The sequence below is a fragment of the Hylobates moloch genome, unplaced genomic scaffold (assembly GCF_009828535.3).
Source record: "Hylobates moloch isolate HMO894 unplaced genomic scaffold, HMol_V3 SCAFFOLD_11, whole genome shotgun sequence".
Lineage (NCBI taxonomy): Eukaryota > Metazoa > Chordata > Mammalia > Primates > Hylobatidae > Hylobates > Hylobates moloch.
Genome location: NW_026652286.1, coordinates 42,161,453 through 42,177,422, shown reverse-complemented (window position 1 = coordinate 42,177,422; position 15,970 = coordinate 42,161,453). Strand labels below are relative to the sequence as shown.

At 41.6% G+C, this 15,970-nt stretch overlaps 1 protein-coding gene across 9 annotated transcripts in view; it reads right to left on the bottom strand.

Moving 5' to 3' along the window:
* TRIM5 (tripartite motif containing 5) overlaps nucleotides 1-15,970 on the bottom strand; it is a 39,189-nt gene that overhangs the window by 15,100 nt on the left and 8,119 nt on the right. For 8 of the 9 annotated variants that reach the window (XM_032166796.2, XM_058446651.1, XM_032166795.2 and 5 more), the window contains 6 exons: nucleotides 12,564-13,041; nucleotides 11,879-11,974; nucleotides 11,024-11,254; nucleotides 2,340-2,362; nucleotides 333-433; nucleotides 8-34 (listed from right to left, as the gene is read on the bottom strand). In XM_032166796.2, coding sequence (XP_032022687.1) covers nucleotides 8-34; nucleotides 333-433; nucleotides 2,340-2,362; nucleotides 11,024-11,254; nucleotides 11,879-11,974; nucleotides 12,564-12,980 — 895 coding nt within the window. In that variant the 5' untranslated portion in view covers nucleotides 12,981-13,041. Of the gene's footprint in view, nucleotides 1-7; nucleotides 35-332; nucleotides 434-2,339; nucleotides 2,363-11,023; nucleotides 11,255-11,878; nucleotides 11,975-12,563; nucleotides 13,042-13,670; nucleotides 14,196-15,970 lie in introns of those variants that run through there. The other variant, XM_032166802.3, reaches the window with a different exon arrangement.

Genomic DNA, 15,970 nt, shown 5'->3' with positions numbered 1-15,970 from the left:
TCCTTACCCCAGTAGCGTCGGACATCTCTCAGCTCTGAAATGATAAAAATGCACAATATTGAATACAAACAAAGGAGTCAGCACTGAAATTCATTTTCTCTCCAGATTAGGGAAAGAGTAGGTATGCCCTATGGTAGGGCAGTAAATTGCTGAATGACGAGATGAAACAGCCACCTACCCATTTCCCATTAAATATAATCCCATCAGCAGCAGACAATATCCATCCTCCCCTATCCCCTCTATCCATATTTGGAAACTGCACCCTCTTCCCTATTTAGCACCCTGACACCACTTGAATTCCGTAACCCTGTTGTTGATCTAGCTCTCCTCACCTCTCAACACTTCTAGCATTACTTTCAGATCAGCAGCTCGAAACACTCTCCTTTTATTTTTTGGAAAAGTTTCTGGCTTCTTCAAGGTCACGTTCTTCATCCTAAGAATTAAAAAAAAAAAAAAAATACTTCCAAACCTTTGACCTTGTGTCCCTGGAACACCACTGACTTCCTATCATTTCAGCCCATTGATGCATTTGAACTCTCTTCTTGGGGATCCTGAGAAGGGAGAGTGCAAACTCTTGACCCTGGAGGCAAACAAAATGTTCTCATGTTTGCCTTCCCACTCACTTTCTGTGAGAATGTGGGAAGATCTTAACCTCTCAGAAGCACAGTTTCTTCCTTCTAAAATGAAATAATTAACCTCTCCCTGTCTACATTTTTTTTTTTTTTTTTTTTTGAGATGGAGTCTCGCTCTGTCGCCCAGGCTGGAGTGCAGTGGCGCAGTCTCGGCTCACTGCAAGCTCCGCCTCCCAGGTTCACGCCATTCTCCTGCCTCAGCCTCTCCGAGTAGCTGGGACTACAGGCGCCCGCCACCACGCCCGGCTAATTTTTTGTATTTTTAGTAGAGACGGGGTTTCACTGTGGTCTCGATCTCCTGATCTCGTGATCCGCCCGCCTTGGCCTCCCAAAGTGCTGGGATTACAAGCGTGAGCCACCGCGCCCGGCCGCCTGTCTACATTCTTAAACTCATAGGACATAAAAAAAAAAAAAGGATTTTAAAACAAAACAAAACTTTGGTGCCTTACAAAAGAAACCCTAACATTTAATGGGTGGAAACATCATCGCTATGTATGTGGAGTTCCCAGGGAGATGGTTAGAAAGTGAGGTTGCGGAACCTGGCTCCTGGGTGTTTGAGACATATCAAGAGAGGAATCCTGTTTGGAGAGGCCTAAGACCTTCAAAGCTATTCCCAGCAGGGAGGTACTCAGATAACATCTAAGGGTTCAGATTTCTGGGAAAAATTACAAACACTTGGCAAATGAGAAATTATGTGCACTAAACTATTACTGGCCTGAATTTCATGTGGTTAGAAAGAACTTGATACCACCACGTAGGTGTGCGAGGTGTGCGATTTTAGACACAAGAATAGCACCTTTTTATGCTCCTCTAAAGAACGCAACTGAGGTGGATCAATTCTTTGTACCATGACCACATATAATCCAGAATATTATTTTGAAATATTATTCCGGAAATAAACATCTGATTTTGGAAATCTAAATATAAATGAAGAGGAACTGGTCTTTTTCCAGGAGGAAAATATAAACATGTGGGAATTGTCCCAATGGACAATTCGGGGTATATGAGAGAAAAAGAAAATATGGCCCATCCAAAATAAATCAAGTACCTATTAAATACAGAAACACAACTAGATGTAGGTAATAAAATGGTGATGGCACAGGGGTCCGACACTGCAACACCTTATCCCTGAAACCACTACTGACCCACACTCTGAGTCTCCACCACCCAAATTTTCTACCATAGAATCTGGTCTATTCCTTTTTTTTTTTTAAATTTTATTTAATTTTATTGATTTTTCTAAGACAGAGTCTCACTTTGTCGCCCAGACTGGAGTGCAGCGGCACGGTCTCAGCTCACTGCAACCTCTGCCTCCCGGATTCAAGCAATTCTCATGCCTCAGCCTCCTGAATAGCTGGGATTATAGGCATGTGCCACCACGCCCCCACTAATTTTTGTATTTTTTTTGATAGAGACAGGGTTTTCCCATGTTGGCCAGGCTGGTCTCAAACTCCTCATCTTCCTGACTCAGCGTCCCAAAGTGCTGGGATTATAGGCTTGAGCCACCATACCTGGCCAAATCTGGTCTATTCTTAATAGTTATAGAACATTCGAATGCTGATTTATGACCAGAAATTTATGATAAAACAATACAGAAATTTTTCTGCCCTGGGAGATGTTTTATTCTAATTAAACCCAGGACAATTCTAATGGCTATAAATCTCTCCTCACTGCACAAAAGGACCATCTCTGTCCTCCCACACATACCTTTTTATGACGCCATCCACACCCTAGGAAAAAGAGAGAAAATATCAATTAAGAAAGAAAGAGTCTCTCCTCACTTATAAAGCTTCATCACATTTCCCCCAGTTCTTAATGTGCTGAGAATGGAGATGGTGACAGTGTGAAAGACAAAAAAGCAAAGATAAGGCCGGGCGCGGTGGCTCAAGCCTGTAATCCCAGCACTTTGGGAGGCTGAGGCGGGTGGATCACAAGGTCAGGGGATCGAGACCATCTTGGCTAACATGGTGAAACCCCGTCTCTACTAAAAATACAAAAACTTAGCCGGGCGTGGTGGTGGGCGCCTGTAGTCCCAGCTACTCGGAGAGGCTGAGGCAGGAGAATAGCGTGAACCCAGGAGGCAGAGCTTGCAGTGAGCCGAGATCATGCCACTGCACTCCAGCCTGGGCGACAGAGCAAGACTCTGTCTCAAAAAGAAAGAAAAAAAAAAAGCAAAGATAAGACTCAAGAGGCAATCATCCCAGAAGACTCATGTGAGATTTCCAGGTTCCCTTAAAAGTAGAAATAGCTTTCATCCTTGTGGAAGAGGCTTCTGGTTTCTGCAGATGGGACATGTTTAGAAGGAAAAGAAGTGACTGACAATTTGTTTTTCTCCAAACGTATATGGCTCTCCATGAAATGATTTAAATAATTAGTGCTTCTTTGATTTATTAAACAGATGTACAGCCTAGGCAACATAGCATGACCCCATCTCTAGAAAAAAAAAGAAAAATTAGCCAAGCATGGTGGCATGAGCCTGTAGTTCCAACTACTTGGGAAGCTGAGGTGGGAGAATTTGAGCCCAGAAGTTTGACTGAGGCTGCACTGAGCTAGGATCACACTACTGCACTCCAGTCTGGGTTGCAGAGTAAGACCCCATTTCTAAACAAAAACAAAATCACAAAAATAAGCAACAAAACATATATATAAACTTATTCTCCAGGCATTATGTCACATTTTGAAGAATCAAATATGAATGAATAATAGTGCTCAAGATGTTTACGTGGCTTTTGCTGAGGGTATAAGCAAACAAGTGTACTAAACAAGTATAGATATTTTTCTTTCTTTTTTTTTTAAGAAGGAGTCTCATTTTGTTGCCCAGGCTGGAGTGCAGTGGCGTGATCTCGGGTCACTGCCACCTCCGCCTCCCGGGTTCAAGCCATTCTCCTGCCTCAACCTCCTGAGTAGCTGGGATTACTGGCGCCCACCACAATGCCCGGCTATTTTTTGTATTTTTAGTAGAAATGGGGTTTCACCATGTTGGTCAGGCTGGTCTTGAACTCCTGACCTCAAGTTATCCACCTGCCTCGGCCTCCCAAAGTGCTGAGATTACAGGCATGAGCCACGACACCCGGCCTATGTACTTAAGGTTGCTCTCTTTTCATTTTAGACATTAACTGTAACTGACTTCACTCACTTCCTTAAGTTTGACACACATATGTGCAACTGATTTCCAATTCTCTACTTTTACCCAAGTTTGTCACTTAAATGCAGTTTAATGTATTCAGTAGTGAAGGAGCAACAAGGACCAACAACTAAGAATTTTTATTATGTAACACCAACCATACTGTCTTCTCTCTTATACCACATTGTCCATAATATTACTAATATCTACTCAGTCATTGTCCTAAAAACATTTACTCTGAACTCTAGTCTCTAACAGGACAGTTTGGTCTACATTCTTTTATTTTTATTTTTATTTTTTTTGATACGGGGTTTCACTCGTTTCCCAGGCTGGAGTGCAGTGGTGCAATCTCGGCTCACCGCAACCTCCACCTCCGGGGTTCAAGCAGTTCTCCTGCCTCAGCCTCCCGAGTAGCTGGGATTACAGGTGTGTGCCACCACGCCTGGCTAATTTTTGTATTTTTAGTAGAGACAGGGTTTCTCCATGTTGGTCGGGCTGGTCTCGAACTCCCAACCTCAGGCGATCTCCTGCCTCAGACTCCCAAAGTACCGGGATCACAGGCATGAGCCACTGCACCCGGCTAGTTTACATTCTTAATGGTTTTAGGTAATCTACTCTTCTTTATCACCACAAATATTGTTTTGTTTTAGCAGATATGTACCAATGCAATGTCTTTGGTCTCCTTTGTGCCAGACATAATTTTTCCACATAGATTTTTTTTCAAGAACAAAGCCAATAGCTGGATCTACACATACAATCAAATAGTTTTGCTTTTTGTATTAATACTTTTATGTTGTATGTAACATAAACCAAATAAAACTGGAGTAAGTGGTGAAAAAGATTTTGGAAAGGGTAATTACAACTTCAGTCACAGCTGTATTTTGAAACTCAAACCTTGTCATCAAGATCTGGTCTATGGGCCAGGCACAGTGACTTCTGCCTGTGATCTCAGCACTTTGGGAGGCTAAGGTGAGCAGATCACTTGAGGTCAGGAGTTCAAGACCAGCCTGGCCAATCTGGTGAAATTCCGTCTCTTCAAAACATACGCATGCCTATAATCCCAGCTACTCAGGAGGCTGAGGCACAAGAATTGTTTGAACCCAGGAGGTGGAGGTTGCAGTTATCTGAGATCACGCCACTGCACTCCAGCCTGGGCAACAGAGTGAGACTTCATCTGAAAACAAAAAACAAAAATGTGATCAATGTCCCTCTCCAAATTCTACCTATTCCTCTACATTGAGTTTATTCTCTGTACACGAAGGAAATGTAACTCTCCTGATATAAACCCCAGTAGAAAGGAGAACTTCTAAGTTTTAACATAAAAAACTTTTATGCTTGCATGGCATTTGTCTGTGTTGGATCAGATGCCCATCCTTTTTTTTTTTTTTTTGAGATGGAGTCTCTCTCTGTCACCCAGGCTGGGGTACAGTGGCGCAATCTCGGCTCACTGCAAGCTCTGCCTCCTGGGTTCACGCCATTCTCCTGTTTCAGCCTCCCAAGTAGCTGGGACTACAGGCTCCCGCCACCATGCCCAGCTAATTTTTTTTTTTTTTTTTTGTATTTTTAGTAGAGATGGTGTTTCACCGTGTTAGCCAGGATGGTCTCAATCTCCTGATCTCGTGATCCACCCGCCTCAGCCTCCCAAAGCGCTAGGATTACAGGCATGAGCCACTGCGCCCAGCCCAGATGCCCATCTTAAAAGCACTACTGCACTGTGGCTGGAAACAACAGGAATTACATATATTAACTTAACTAGGATTAAGTTATATGCAACCCTGGCCATGCTAAAGACACACAGGTATGGAAAGGATAAGTGAAACAACATGTCAGTGAGTAAATTGTAGCAGATTTTTAAACAGCCTTAACTTTGAATTAATTTGGGCAATCTCACTTACCCAAGCATAGATTCACCAGGAGACGACAGAAGGCATACTACCTTAAGGGGATTGAACATAACTTCTTTTTTTTTTTTTTTGAGACAGAGTCTCGCTCTGTCGCCCAGGCTGGAGTGCAGTGGCGCATCTCGGCTCACTGCAAGCTCCGCCTCCCAGGTTCACGCCATTCTCCTGCCTCAGCCTCTCCGAGTAGCTGGGACTACAGGTGCCCGCCACCACGCCCAGCTAATTTTTTTGTATTTTTAGTAGAGACGGGGTTTCATCGTGGTCTCGATCTCCTGACCTCATGATCCGCCCGCCTCGGCCTCCCGAAGTGCTGGGATTACAAGTGTGAGCCACCGTGCCCGGCCTGAACATAACTTCTATTCGAGATTAGAGGCAAACCAAAGATACATGGACACACATGGCAAAGCTAGGATGCCACACTTAAAAATTATATTTTAGCTTTCTTTAAACACAGCAGAGACATTAGCAACCACGGGGAAGTAACTAAATGAAGATACAGAAACAGTTCTTGCTGGGTAGAGACTAGAGGATGGGAATTCTCAGAAACAACAAAGTAACAAAAATGTATGTTTTGGCCAGCTGCAGTGGCTCATTCCTGTAATCCCAGGACTTTGGGAGGCTGAGGCAAATGGATTGAGACCAGCCTGGGCAACATGGTGAAATCCCATCTCTACAAAAAGTACAAAAATTAGGTGAGCATGGTAGTGCAGAGCTGTAGTCCCAGCTACTTTGGGGGCTGAGGTGAGGGGATTGCTTGAGTTCAGGATGTCGAGGCTATAGTGAGTCAAGATTGCACCATTACATACTAGCATGGGCGACAGAGTGAGACTCCGTCTAAAATATATATATATATGTTATTTACAAAAGAAATGTGTACACATACAAAGAAAACAAGATAGAATACCACAGCTCAGGGGGATTAAAACACACACACACACACACACACACAAAACCCCCAAAACAATAAATAGAAAATATCCTCAAGTGACCCCAGATGTTGGAGCTAGAAGATAAAGACTTCAAAGCAACTATTGCAAATAGGTTAAAAAACTAAGGAGAACTATGCTTAAAGAATTGAAGTATAAAAACAATGACTCAAAAAATAGATATGCTCGAGAGATAGAAATGATAAGGAAATAAAAATTCTGAAAATTTTAAGTAAAATAACAATAATGAAATATTCGCTAAAAGTGCTCCACAGCACACAAAAAGATCATTGAACCTGAAAAGCTGAATCAATAAAAATTTTCTAATTTAAAGAACAGAGGGAAAAAAGACTTAAGAAATAAAAAGAGCATGTCAGATGTCACAATGTAAAATAAAAAGACATGTCAGATGTCACAATGTAGCAATGTACATGTAATAGGTCTTCCAGAAGGAAAGAGAGGAAAAGGTGTTTAAAACCTGTTTTAAGACCTATTACATGTATGTTGCTACATTTTCAAGTAGAAAAAAATAATTGGGGAAAAATTGTTTACATTCTATAAAAATTAATATTTCATCTATGTTAATATATAAATCTATGTTCAATGAACCCTAAGTTAAATAACTAATATGAGACCCACATATCATAGAAAAACTTCCAAAGGCTATAATCAAAGCAAAGAAAAAATTAAAGCAGCAAGAAAAAAATTAATCATTATATAAGGAATGCTTTCAACATGATTAATAGCTGACTTCTCATCTGAAATAATAGATGAGAGAAAAGACTAGACTGACTTATTGAAAGCACTAAAAGAAACCGTCAACTCCAAACTCCACATAAAGCAAAAATTTTCTTCAAATATGAAGAAAAAAATATTCTCAGATGAAGACTGAGAGAATTTGTTGCCGGAAGATGGAGAAAAAATGTTTTTTCCTTTCTCTTTTTGAGACAGAGTCTGACTCTCTTGCCCAGGCTGGAGTGCAGTGGTGCCATCTCGACTCACTGTAACCTCTGCCTCCCAGGTTCAAGCGATTCTCCTGCCTCAGTTTCTCAAGTAGGTGGGATTACGGGCACGTGCCACCATGCCCAGCTAATTTTTGTGAGATATATGACAAAATGATAACCAAAGATGGAGAAAATGAAGCAATATTGAGGGGAATTTTCTGTATTTTACTGGAATTAAGTTACTATTAATCAGAAGGTGGCTGTGATAGGACAAGATGCATACTGTAATCATTAGAGCAAGCACTAGGAAGAGTACTAATGTCATAGAGCTGGAAAAGAGAAAAACTAAAAATCTACATTGGAAAATATTTATTTAACCCAGAAGAAGCCAGTTAAGGATGCAGAAAATAACAACATCAAAAAAGACAGGAGAAATATAGAAAACAAATAGCAAAATGGTAAATTTAAGTAAAACCCTATCAATAATTGCATTAAATGTTATAATGAAAACCCAAATGAAAAGTCAGAGACTGTCAGACAGACTGGGTAAAGAAGAAGATTCAGTTATCACTACCTATAGGAGAGCATATATTAGATTCAAAGCATAAATAAACCCAAGCAGAAATAAAAATATATATACTATGCAAGCAGTAACCATAAGACAACTCAAGTAGATATATTAATATTAGACCAAAGATACTTTAAGGCAAGAAATGCTATGTGAGAATAACAGGAATATTTCATAATGATAAAAAGGTTCAATATGTCAAGAAGAAATAACAATATTAGTGTATCTTCGCCTAACAACAGAGCTTCAAAATACTGAAAACAATATATAAAGAATTAAGAAAAGGAAAACAGACAACTCAATAACAACTGGTGAAGATTTCAATAATTTACTCTCAGTAATTAATAGAAAAGCTAGAATAAAAACCATAAAGGATATAGAAGACACCACTATCAGTTAGTTTGACCTAATGGACATCTTTAGATTATTTCACCAAATGAATGCAGAATACATATTCTTTTCAAATGCATATAAAATATTTTCCTGCTCATGTAATGTTCCATACCATAAGATAAGTTTCAATACATTAACAAATGATAAAACAAGTTATCAGATTACCAAGGAATGGGATTTGAAATCCACAGCAGAAGAAACATTTAAAAAATTCTTAAATGCTTTAAAATTAAACACTACTTTTCTGAATAACCCAAGAGTAAACCAAAAAACCACAAAGAAAATTAGAAAATACATTGAGCCGAATGAAAACTCAAAAATTAAAATGTATGAAATACAGTTAAAGCAATTCATTTATTAAACACTGTATCAGAAAAAAAGAAGATTTCACAATATCTAAGATTTCACCTTAGGAAATTAGAAAAGGAACAACAAAAAACTCAATGAAAAAGATGAAATAATAAAGATCAGGGCAGAAACGATACAGAAAGGTTAAAAAAAGATAAAATCAATGTAGCAAAAAGCCTTTTTAACTTCGTAAAAGTTAACAAAATTGACCAAATATAACTAAAAGGACAAAAAAAGGGAGAGAAAACAAATCACCAAAATCAGGAATAAAAGAGGAGACATAAGTGTGTGTGCTGTAGATAGAAATGAAAGGAATTGCAGATGGATGTCAGCAAAATAGTATCATAGGAGTCTCTAGCAGTTGTCTCCCCCAAAAAACAATTTAAACAACCATCCAAGAACTAAAACACCTCACCAGAACTAAGAAATAGGGTGGGAGCTTACAGCATCTGGGTATAGCACGGAAAGAAGAAAAAGACTCATGGAAGAATGTAGGAAGGACAGTTTTACATTTTCCCTTTCACCCTCTTACAACTCCAGGCAGCATAGCATGTGAGAGGTACCCTCCACAAGGAGGAAGAGGGGAAAATGAGCACCAAACGTTACCTCAGACCCTAACACTGGGCTCAACCTAGTAAAACCCAGCCTGGCAGGTCTGAAGGCACCAGACTCCAGACCGGTATCTATGGATAAGCCTCCAGGCCGTATCTCACAGCCTAGGCTTTAGATCTGTGCAGTGGACTCAGTCTATGGGCCATCTAAATGCCAGGTTGCCCTCAGTGGTAGGACCATTCTCAGTTGTGTTGGAACAACTGGATAGCCATATGCAGAAGACTGTCTCACACCATGGAGGACTTTAAGTAAAGCAAGTCAGGAACAGAAAGACGAACACTGTATAATATCACTTAATATGTAGATGTAAAAAATTGTTGAGCTCCAGGCTGGGCGCGGTGGCTCACGCTTGTAATCCCAGCACTTTGGGAGGCCGAGGCGGGCGGATCACGAGGTCAGGAGATCGAGACCATGGTGAAACCCCGTCTCTACTAAAAATACAAAAAATTAGCTGGGCATGGTGGCGGGCGCCTGTAGTCCCAGCTACTCGGAGAGGCTGAGGCAGGAGAATGGCGTGAACCCGGGAGGCGGAGCTTGCAGTGAGCCGGGATTGCGCCACTGCACTCCAGCCTGGGTGACAGAGCGAGACTCCGTCTCAAAAAAAAAAAAAAAATTGTTGAGCTCATAAAAGTAGAGAATGGAAGAGGGGGTTCCAGGAGCTGGGGTGTAGGGATAGTTGAGGCCGATATTGGTAAAAGGATACCAACTTCAGAATGAAAAGATGACTATCTTTAAGAGATCTATTGCACAATGTGGCAATTATAGTTAACAATGTATTGTATTCTTGAAAATTGGGATGAGAGCAGTTTTTTTTTTTTTTGAGATGGAGTCTCGCACTGTTGCCCAGGCTGGAGTGCAGTGGCACGATCTTGGCTCACTGCAAGCTCCGCCTCCTGGGTTCACACTATTCTCCTGCCTCAGCCTCCCAAGTAGCTGGGATTACAGGCGCCCGCCACCACGCCAGGCTAATTTTTTGTATTTTTAGTAGAGACGAGGTTTCACCGTGTTAGCCAGGATTGTCTCAATCTCCTGACCTCGTGATCGGCCCTCCTGGGCCTCCCAAAGTGCTGGGATTACAGGCGTGAGCCACCATGCCCGGCCTTTACTAGTGAATTCTATTGAGCATATAAAGAAGAAATGATAGCAGTTATTTAATTTTTTTCAGAAAATTAAAAAAGAGGAAAAAGTCTCAATTAATTCCATGAAGGAAAAAAATAAAAAGCATCTTGTATTTTGACGTGTATTTGTTTGCCAGTGGCTAAGCTGAGCAATGAAAAGCTGCACTGATAAGTCTCAACACTAGAATACAGAGCACAGGAACCTATCAAACATGACTAGAGCTAATTGATCATCTCTACTATGCCAAATTTTTCTACTGCTCTGGATAAATTAATAAAAATGGGATTATCTCTTGCTACTTCTACATTCAATTATTCCTATAACTTCAGCAATTGATTCAGAAAAGTGGTCCTGCAGAGAACATTGTTAATATTAGAAAGAGCACAGCAACACAGAAAAGGAAATAGCCTTCACTTTTCTTTAATTTCAGTGCTCAGGCTTCTTTCCACTTTTTACCTGAAGCAGCTCCATCACTGACCCCTGCAGCCGATGCTCCAGATCTGAGATGAGCTCTCTCACAGACTGGGTCTGCTGCACCATCTCAATTTCAGACTTCATAAGCCTTTTCAGAACGTCTTTCTCCTCCTTCTCCAGGTTTTGCAGCTCATTGCTCTCCACCCAGTCCAGGATGTGTCTCAGTTGCTCAAAATCTGCCAAGATGTTGGTTTTGTCATACTGTATTTGAGTCTTCAGAGATCAGAAAAGAGAAAGGGGCACTTAGTCTACCAGGCAGAGGCTGTTAGCCAGAAAAAGAGCTGTTTCTTTTGGAGAGTTCTCACAAGGAGGGGACATAGTAGCAGGAGAGTAGGTCTTAGGAAAGCTGATTTGTCCTATTTCTTTTCCTTCATGACATTTTAAAACAATGACCTTGAGGTTCATCCTGCATCAAAATGGGTTACCTGGATGTAGCTTACCTTTCACACAGCTATGCAGGACACTCATGCCTGCCCGTATTACTTCTCAGCCCAAGTTCAAACTCCCTGCCAAAAGTTGAACACTGAGGACAGGATCATGAGCCATTGCCAAATGTCTTCCCCGAGTAGTCACGGACTCAAAAAGTAGCACAAAAATAGAATGCAGGATTCACTAGCCATCCTCACCAGAGAGATCCTTCAAGTAAATAGCTCCCTACTGTGTTCAATGTGACATATTCACTCCCCAGCCACCACACCCCATCAGGGAAAGGATGAAGAGGACTAATCAAATGACTTCTGGACTTATCAAGTGTCAGGGAATAAAGAGGAAGAAAGCTCCTTCCCATGGTCCTGCCCAGATTTCTAGCTAACTCCTTCGGGAACCACATCCTCTTGCCTTCCAGGAAGCTTTCTCTTCTCTGATGTCAGCTTCCAACTGTTCAGCTTCCTGCTGCTTCTGCCTCAGCATCTGCAGAGCTGCCTGGAGCTTCACCTGTGAGAAAGGAATCACACCATAGTCAAGCTATGAGGTTTCCCAGCACCTAGATAGAGTATAAACATGAAATAAATCAGGTTGATCTCAGAAGAAACAAATTTGCAGAAACTGTGAGAATGGCAATGAGAATCCATGACTTGGAAGAAAACTTACATTGGTGAATGTGCTCCCTACATCTCAGGTAATAGACCTCCCCACCTCCTCACCATGAGTAGACTGATTCTTTTTGTCCTAGAAGAAAAAACCGACCCTGCAGCAAGGAAAGAACTTACATCTCAACCCACTTGTTACTCTCCTGCTGAAAGGGGTAATCAGAGCTTTTCTTGGACACCAAATCTCTACCCATCTAACCCAAGGTACAAAATATTTACTCCTGGCCAGGAATATATACTCTAGGATTATTCTCCTGTAATTGGGTGAAATGCAAAAAAATGTCCTTAAAGCCTCAGAAGTTAAGCATAGCATGAAAAAAATAATCCCAGGCCTCAGGTCTATCATGACAAGGCAATTAATGTCAAAGGCAAAGTGAAAATTTTCCATCTGGTCCCATTTTCTGTCCTCTCTTCCCTCCATCCCAGTCTCTTACTTGGTACTCCTGGGCAACCTCCTCCATGAGGAATGTGTGGTGACCACGGTGCTCCTGAGACCGCTCACAAAGCCAGCAAATGACCTTCCTGTCCTCCCGACAGAAGAGTAGAAGTTTCTCTCCATGGCGTGCACAGTGATCAACCTTCTGCCCCTCCTCTGGGCTCAACTTGACCTCCCTGAGCTTCTCCACTATGTTGGCTACATGCCGATTAGGCCGTATGTTCTTATGCTGGTAACTGATCCGGCACACAGGGCAGCTTCTCTCTCCGTCTGGCATGGACGTTTTGTGGTTTGCAGTGAGGCATGCTTGGCAGAAGCTGTGGCCGCAGTCCAGACTCAGGGGTTGTGTCAGGAGTTCCAGGCAGATGGGGCAGGTCACCTCCTCCTTTACATTAACCAGGATTCCAGAAGCCATAGTAGCTACTCCACTGCTCCTGCCTGTCCTGGCTGCTGAGGTTCCTCTTGTTCACAGATCCCTGCATGATTGGGAAGGTTAAAATGGGACGAAATAAGAAAGGTAGAAATAGAAAGGATATTGATTGTGCACAATTAGAAAATGGGCAGGATGAAAATAATTAAAGACAAAAAAAAAACGGGGAGAAATAAGAAAATGTGTTTGGTTACCTGGTAATAAGGGCTTTTCATAATCACCTTAAATACTTTACTCCCAGTTCATGTCATATGACAAATTCTGTTCTTATCTGTGCATTGGTTATCATTTTTCTTTACTTTCAATGAATAGAAAACAGACTGAGGTCTTTTCTACCAAGATCTTTGTGTGACCCATCATCTCTCCTGGCTTTTCTTTCCCATGCCAAAACACATCCTCGATATTAAAATCACCAAACCATTTATGCCTCAGGGCTTTCACATTTGCTCTTCTCTCAGCATGAAATGTTTCTCTGATGTTAGTATGATTTTATTAAATTCTCTCCTTACATGTTATATTATCAAAAATACCTGCTCTGACTACCTTATGTGCAGTGTAACAAATCTCACCACTCACTGTACATTTGCAATGATTGCTCTTATTATCAGCAGAGTGAATGACTGTTTCATCAAATGTATAAATAGACATAATAAGTGATTTACAAAATTTATTTACCTTCAATATGGTGACCTGAGATGACCCCGTATTCAGGGTCCTCTTTCACTGGCCTCTTTGCTACTCTTTTGGTTAATCAATGACAAATGGAGATAATGGCATATATCCAATTAATACTCAGAGCAATTGGGGTGTGGAAGTAGAGGAATCCACAACAGCTGGGAGGTTCTGGGGAGTCTCATCCTGAAAGTTTGCCAAGGACATTTATTGGAGCCTGAAGGTATAGACATGGTGTAGAGAGTGATGATAGAGAAATACTCAGTGGATCACACATGTTGGAGACTTGAAAACTAGAAACACAGAGGAAACGGGTATCAGTCTTGACAGAGAAGTCTCAAAATATTAGATGAGATGATTTTGTTCCCGAACCAAACGGAGGGTTGGCTGCTTCTTCTCACGGCCCAATAACGAGATGCAGATTTACTGGGAAAAAAGGGAGTTTTTATTTCTGCGTACAGGGAGAAAGCCTGGAAAATATCGCCAGATCAACTCAAAATTACAAAGTTTTCCAGAGCTTATATACCTTCTAAGCTATATGTCTACGTATAGGTGTGCATTCATCTAAAAACATAAGTGGTTAACTTCTTCTAATCTATAACTAAGGTCTGAGTTTTAAAGACCTTCCTCTGGCGCCTCAGTAAATTTACGTAATCTAGATGGGTCCAGGTGCTGGGGTAATTACCCTTATCTTGTCTCTCCTGCTAAATCATTAAGGTTTGGGGAGTTCCTTCAGACCCCCAGTAAACTTGTTTGTGGAGGCCTGGGAGTTCCTTCAGACCCCCATAAGACTTGTTTAATCCTAAACAGGTCCTAATCGATTCCTTTGTTATCTTGACATGCTTCAAGGCCCAGGAAAGGCCTGGGCAAAACTCTCGGTGGGCTTCTGTTACATTCCAGCCTTTGTATAAGGGCACTGGCTCTATCAGCTTTTAATATTTTTTTTCTTTTTTTTTGAGACGGAGTCTCGCTCTGTTGCCCAGGCTGGAGTGCAATGGCGCAATCTCGGCTCACTGCAACCTCCGCCTCCCAGGTTCAAGTGACTCCTCTGCCTCAGCCTCCCGAGCAGCTGAGACCACAGGCACGCACCACCACACATGGCTAATTTTTGTTTTTTTTTGGTAGAGATGGGGTTTCACCATATTGGCCAGGCTGGTCTCGAACTCCTGACCTTGTGATCCACCTGCCTCGGCCTCCCAAAGTGCTGGGATTACAGGCATGAGCCTGGCTTCAGCTTTTAATATTTAAATTAACCAGCTGGGTGTGGTGGCTCATGCTTGTAATCCTAGCACTTTGGGAGGCCAACCAGGCAGATCACCCGAGGCAGGGAGTTCAAGACCAGCCTGGCCAACATGGTGAAATTCTGTCTCTACTAAAAATACAAAAATTAGCTGGGCTTGGTGACGGGTGCCTGTAATCCCAGCTACTTGGGTGGCTGAGGCAGGAGAATCGCTTCAACCTGGGACGTGGGGGTTGCAATGAGCCAAGATCATGTCACTACATTCCAGCCTGGGCAACAGAGCAAGGCTCTGTCTGAAAAAAAAATAAAAAATATTAAAAAAAAGTAACTAACAGTTAGTGCTGAAACAGTTGTTATGGAGGCCTGCGTTAGTGAAACTTGGCCTGCCACATTTTGACAAATTATTGTTGAAGACTGATTATATGCTAGCAACGGGACCAAAATCAAGACAAAGATCAACATGGTGTTTAATCTACTATAAACTTGGCATTCACCTAAAAAATTATAGTAAATTAAATGATCAGCCATATATGTACGAAATAGCAGATGTGATGAATACTACTAGACCGGTAAGTGCTCTCGGGAAGTCAAATAATGAAGCAAACCAAGGGTTATCCAAGAATTACTAATTGAAAACATAAAGGTTTAACTGAAGCGTGATATGAGAAAACGCAGGATGAGAATAGGGCACATATATCAGTAGAAGAAGTTACATACATGAATAACTTGTTCATGGAAGATGCAACATCTAAGCGTTTTAAGTTGCCAGTTTCCTATTGTGCACAGACCTATTATGGTGCCTACTGTGCACAGACTTGTTAAACTTTTAGTATTACAGGGACCAGAAAATGTGACACATCCCAAATGACATAACATCTGGGAATTCTTTCTTAAGAGCGAGGAAAAATTAGGCTGGGCACAGTGGCTCACGCCTGTAATCCCACCATTTTGGGAGGCCGAGGCGGGCAGATCACCTGAGGTCGGGAGTTCAAGACCAGCCTGACCAACACAGAGAAACCCCGCCTCTACTATAAATACAAAATTAGCCAGGCGTGGTGGTACA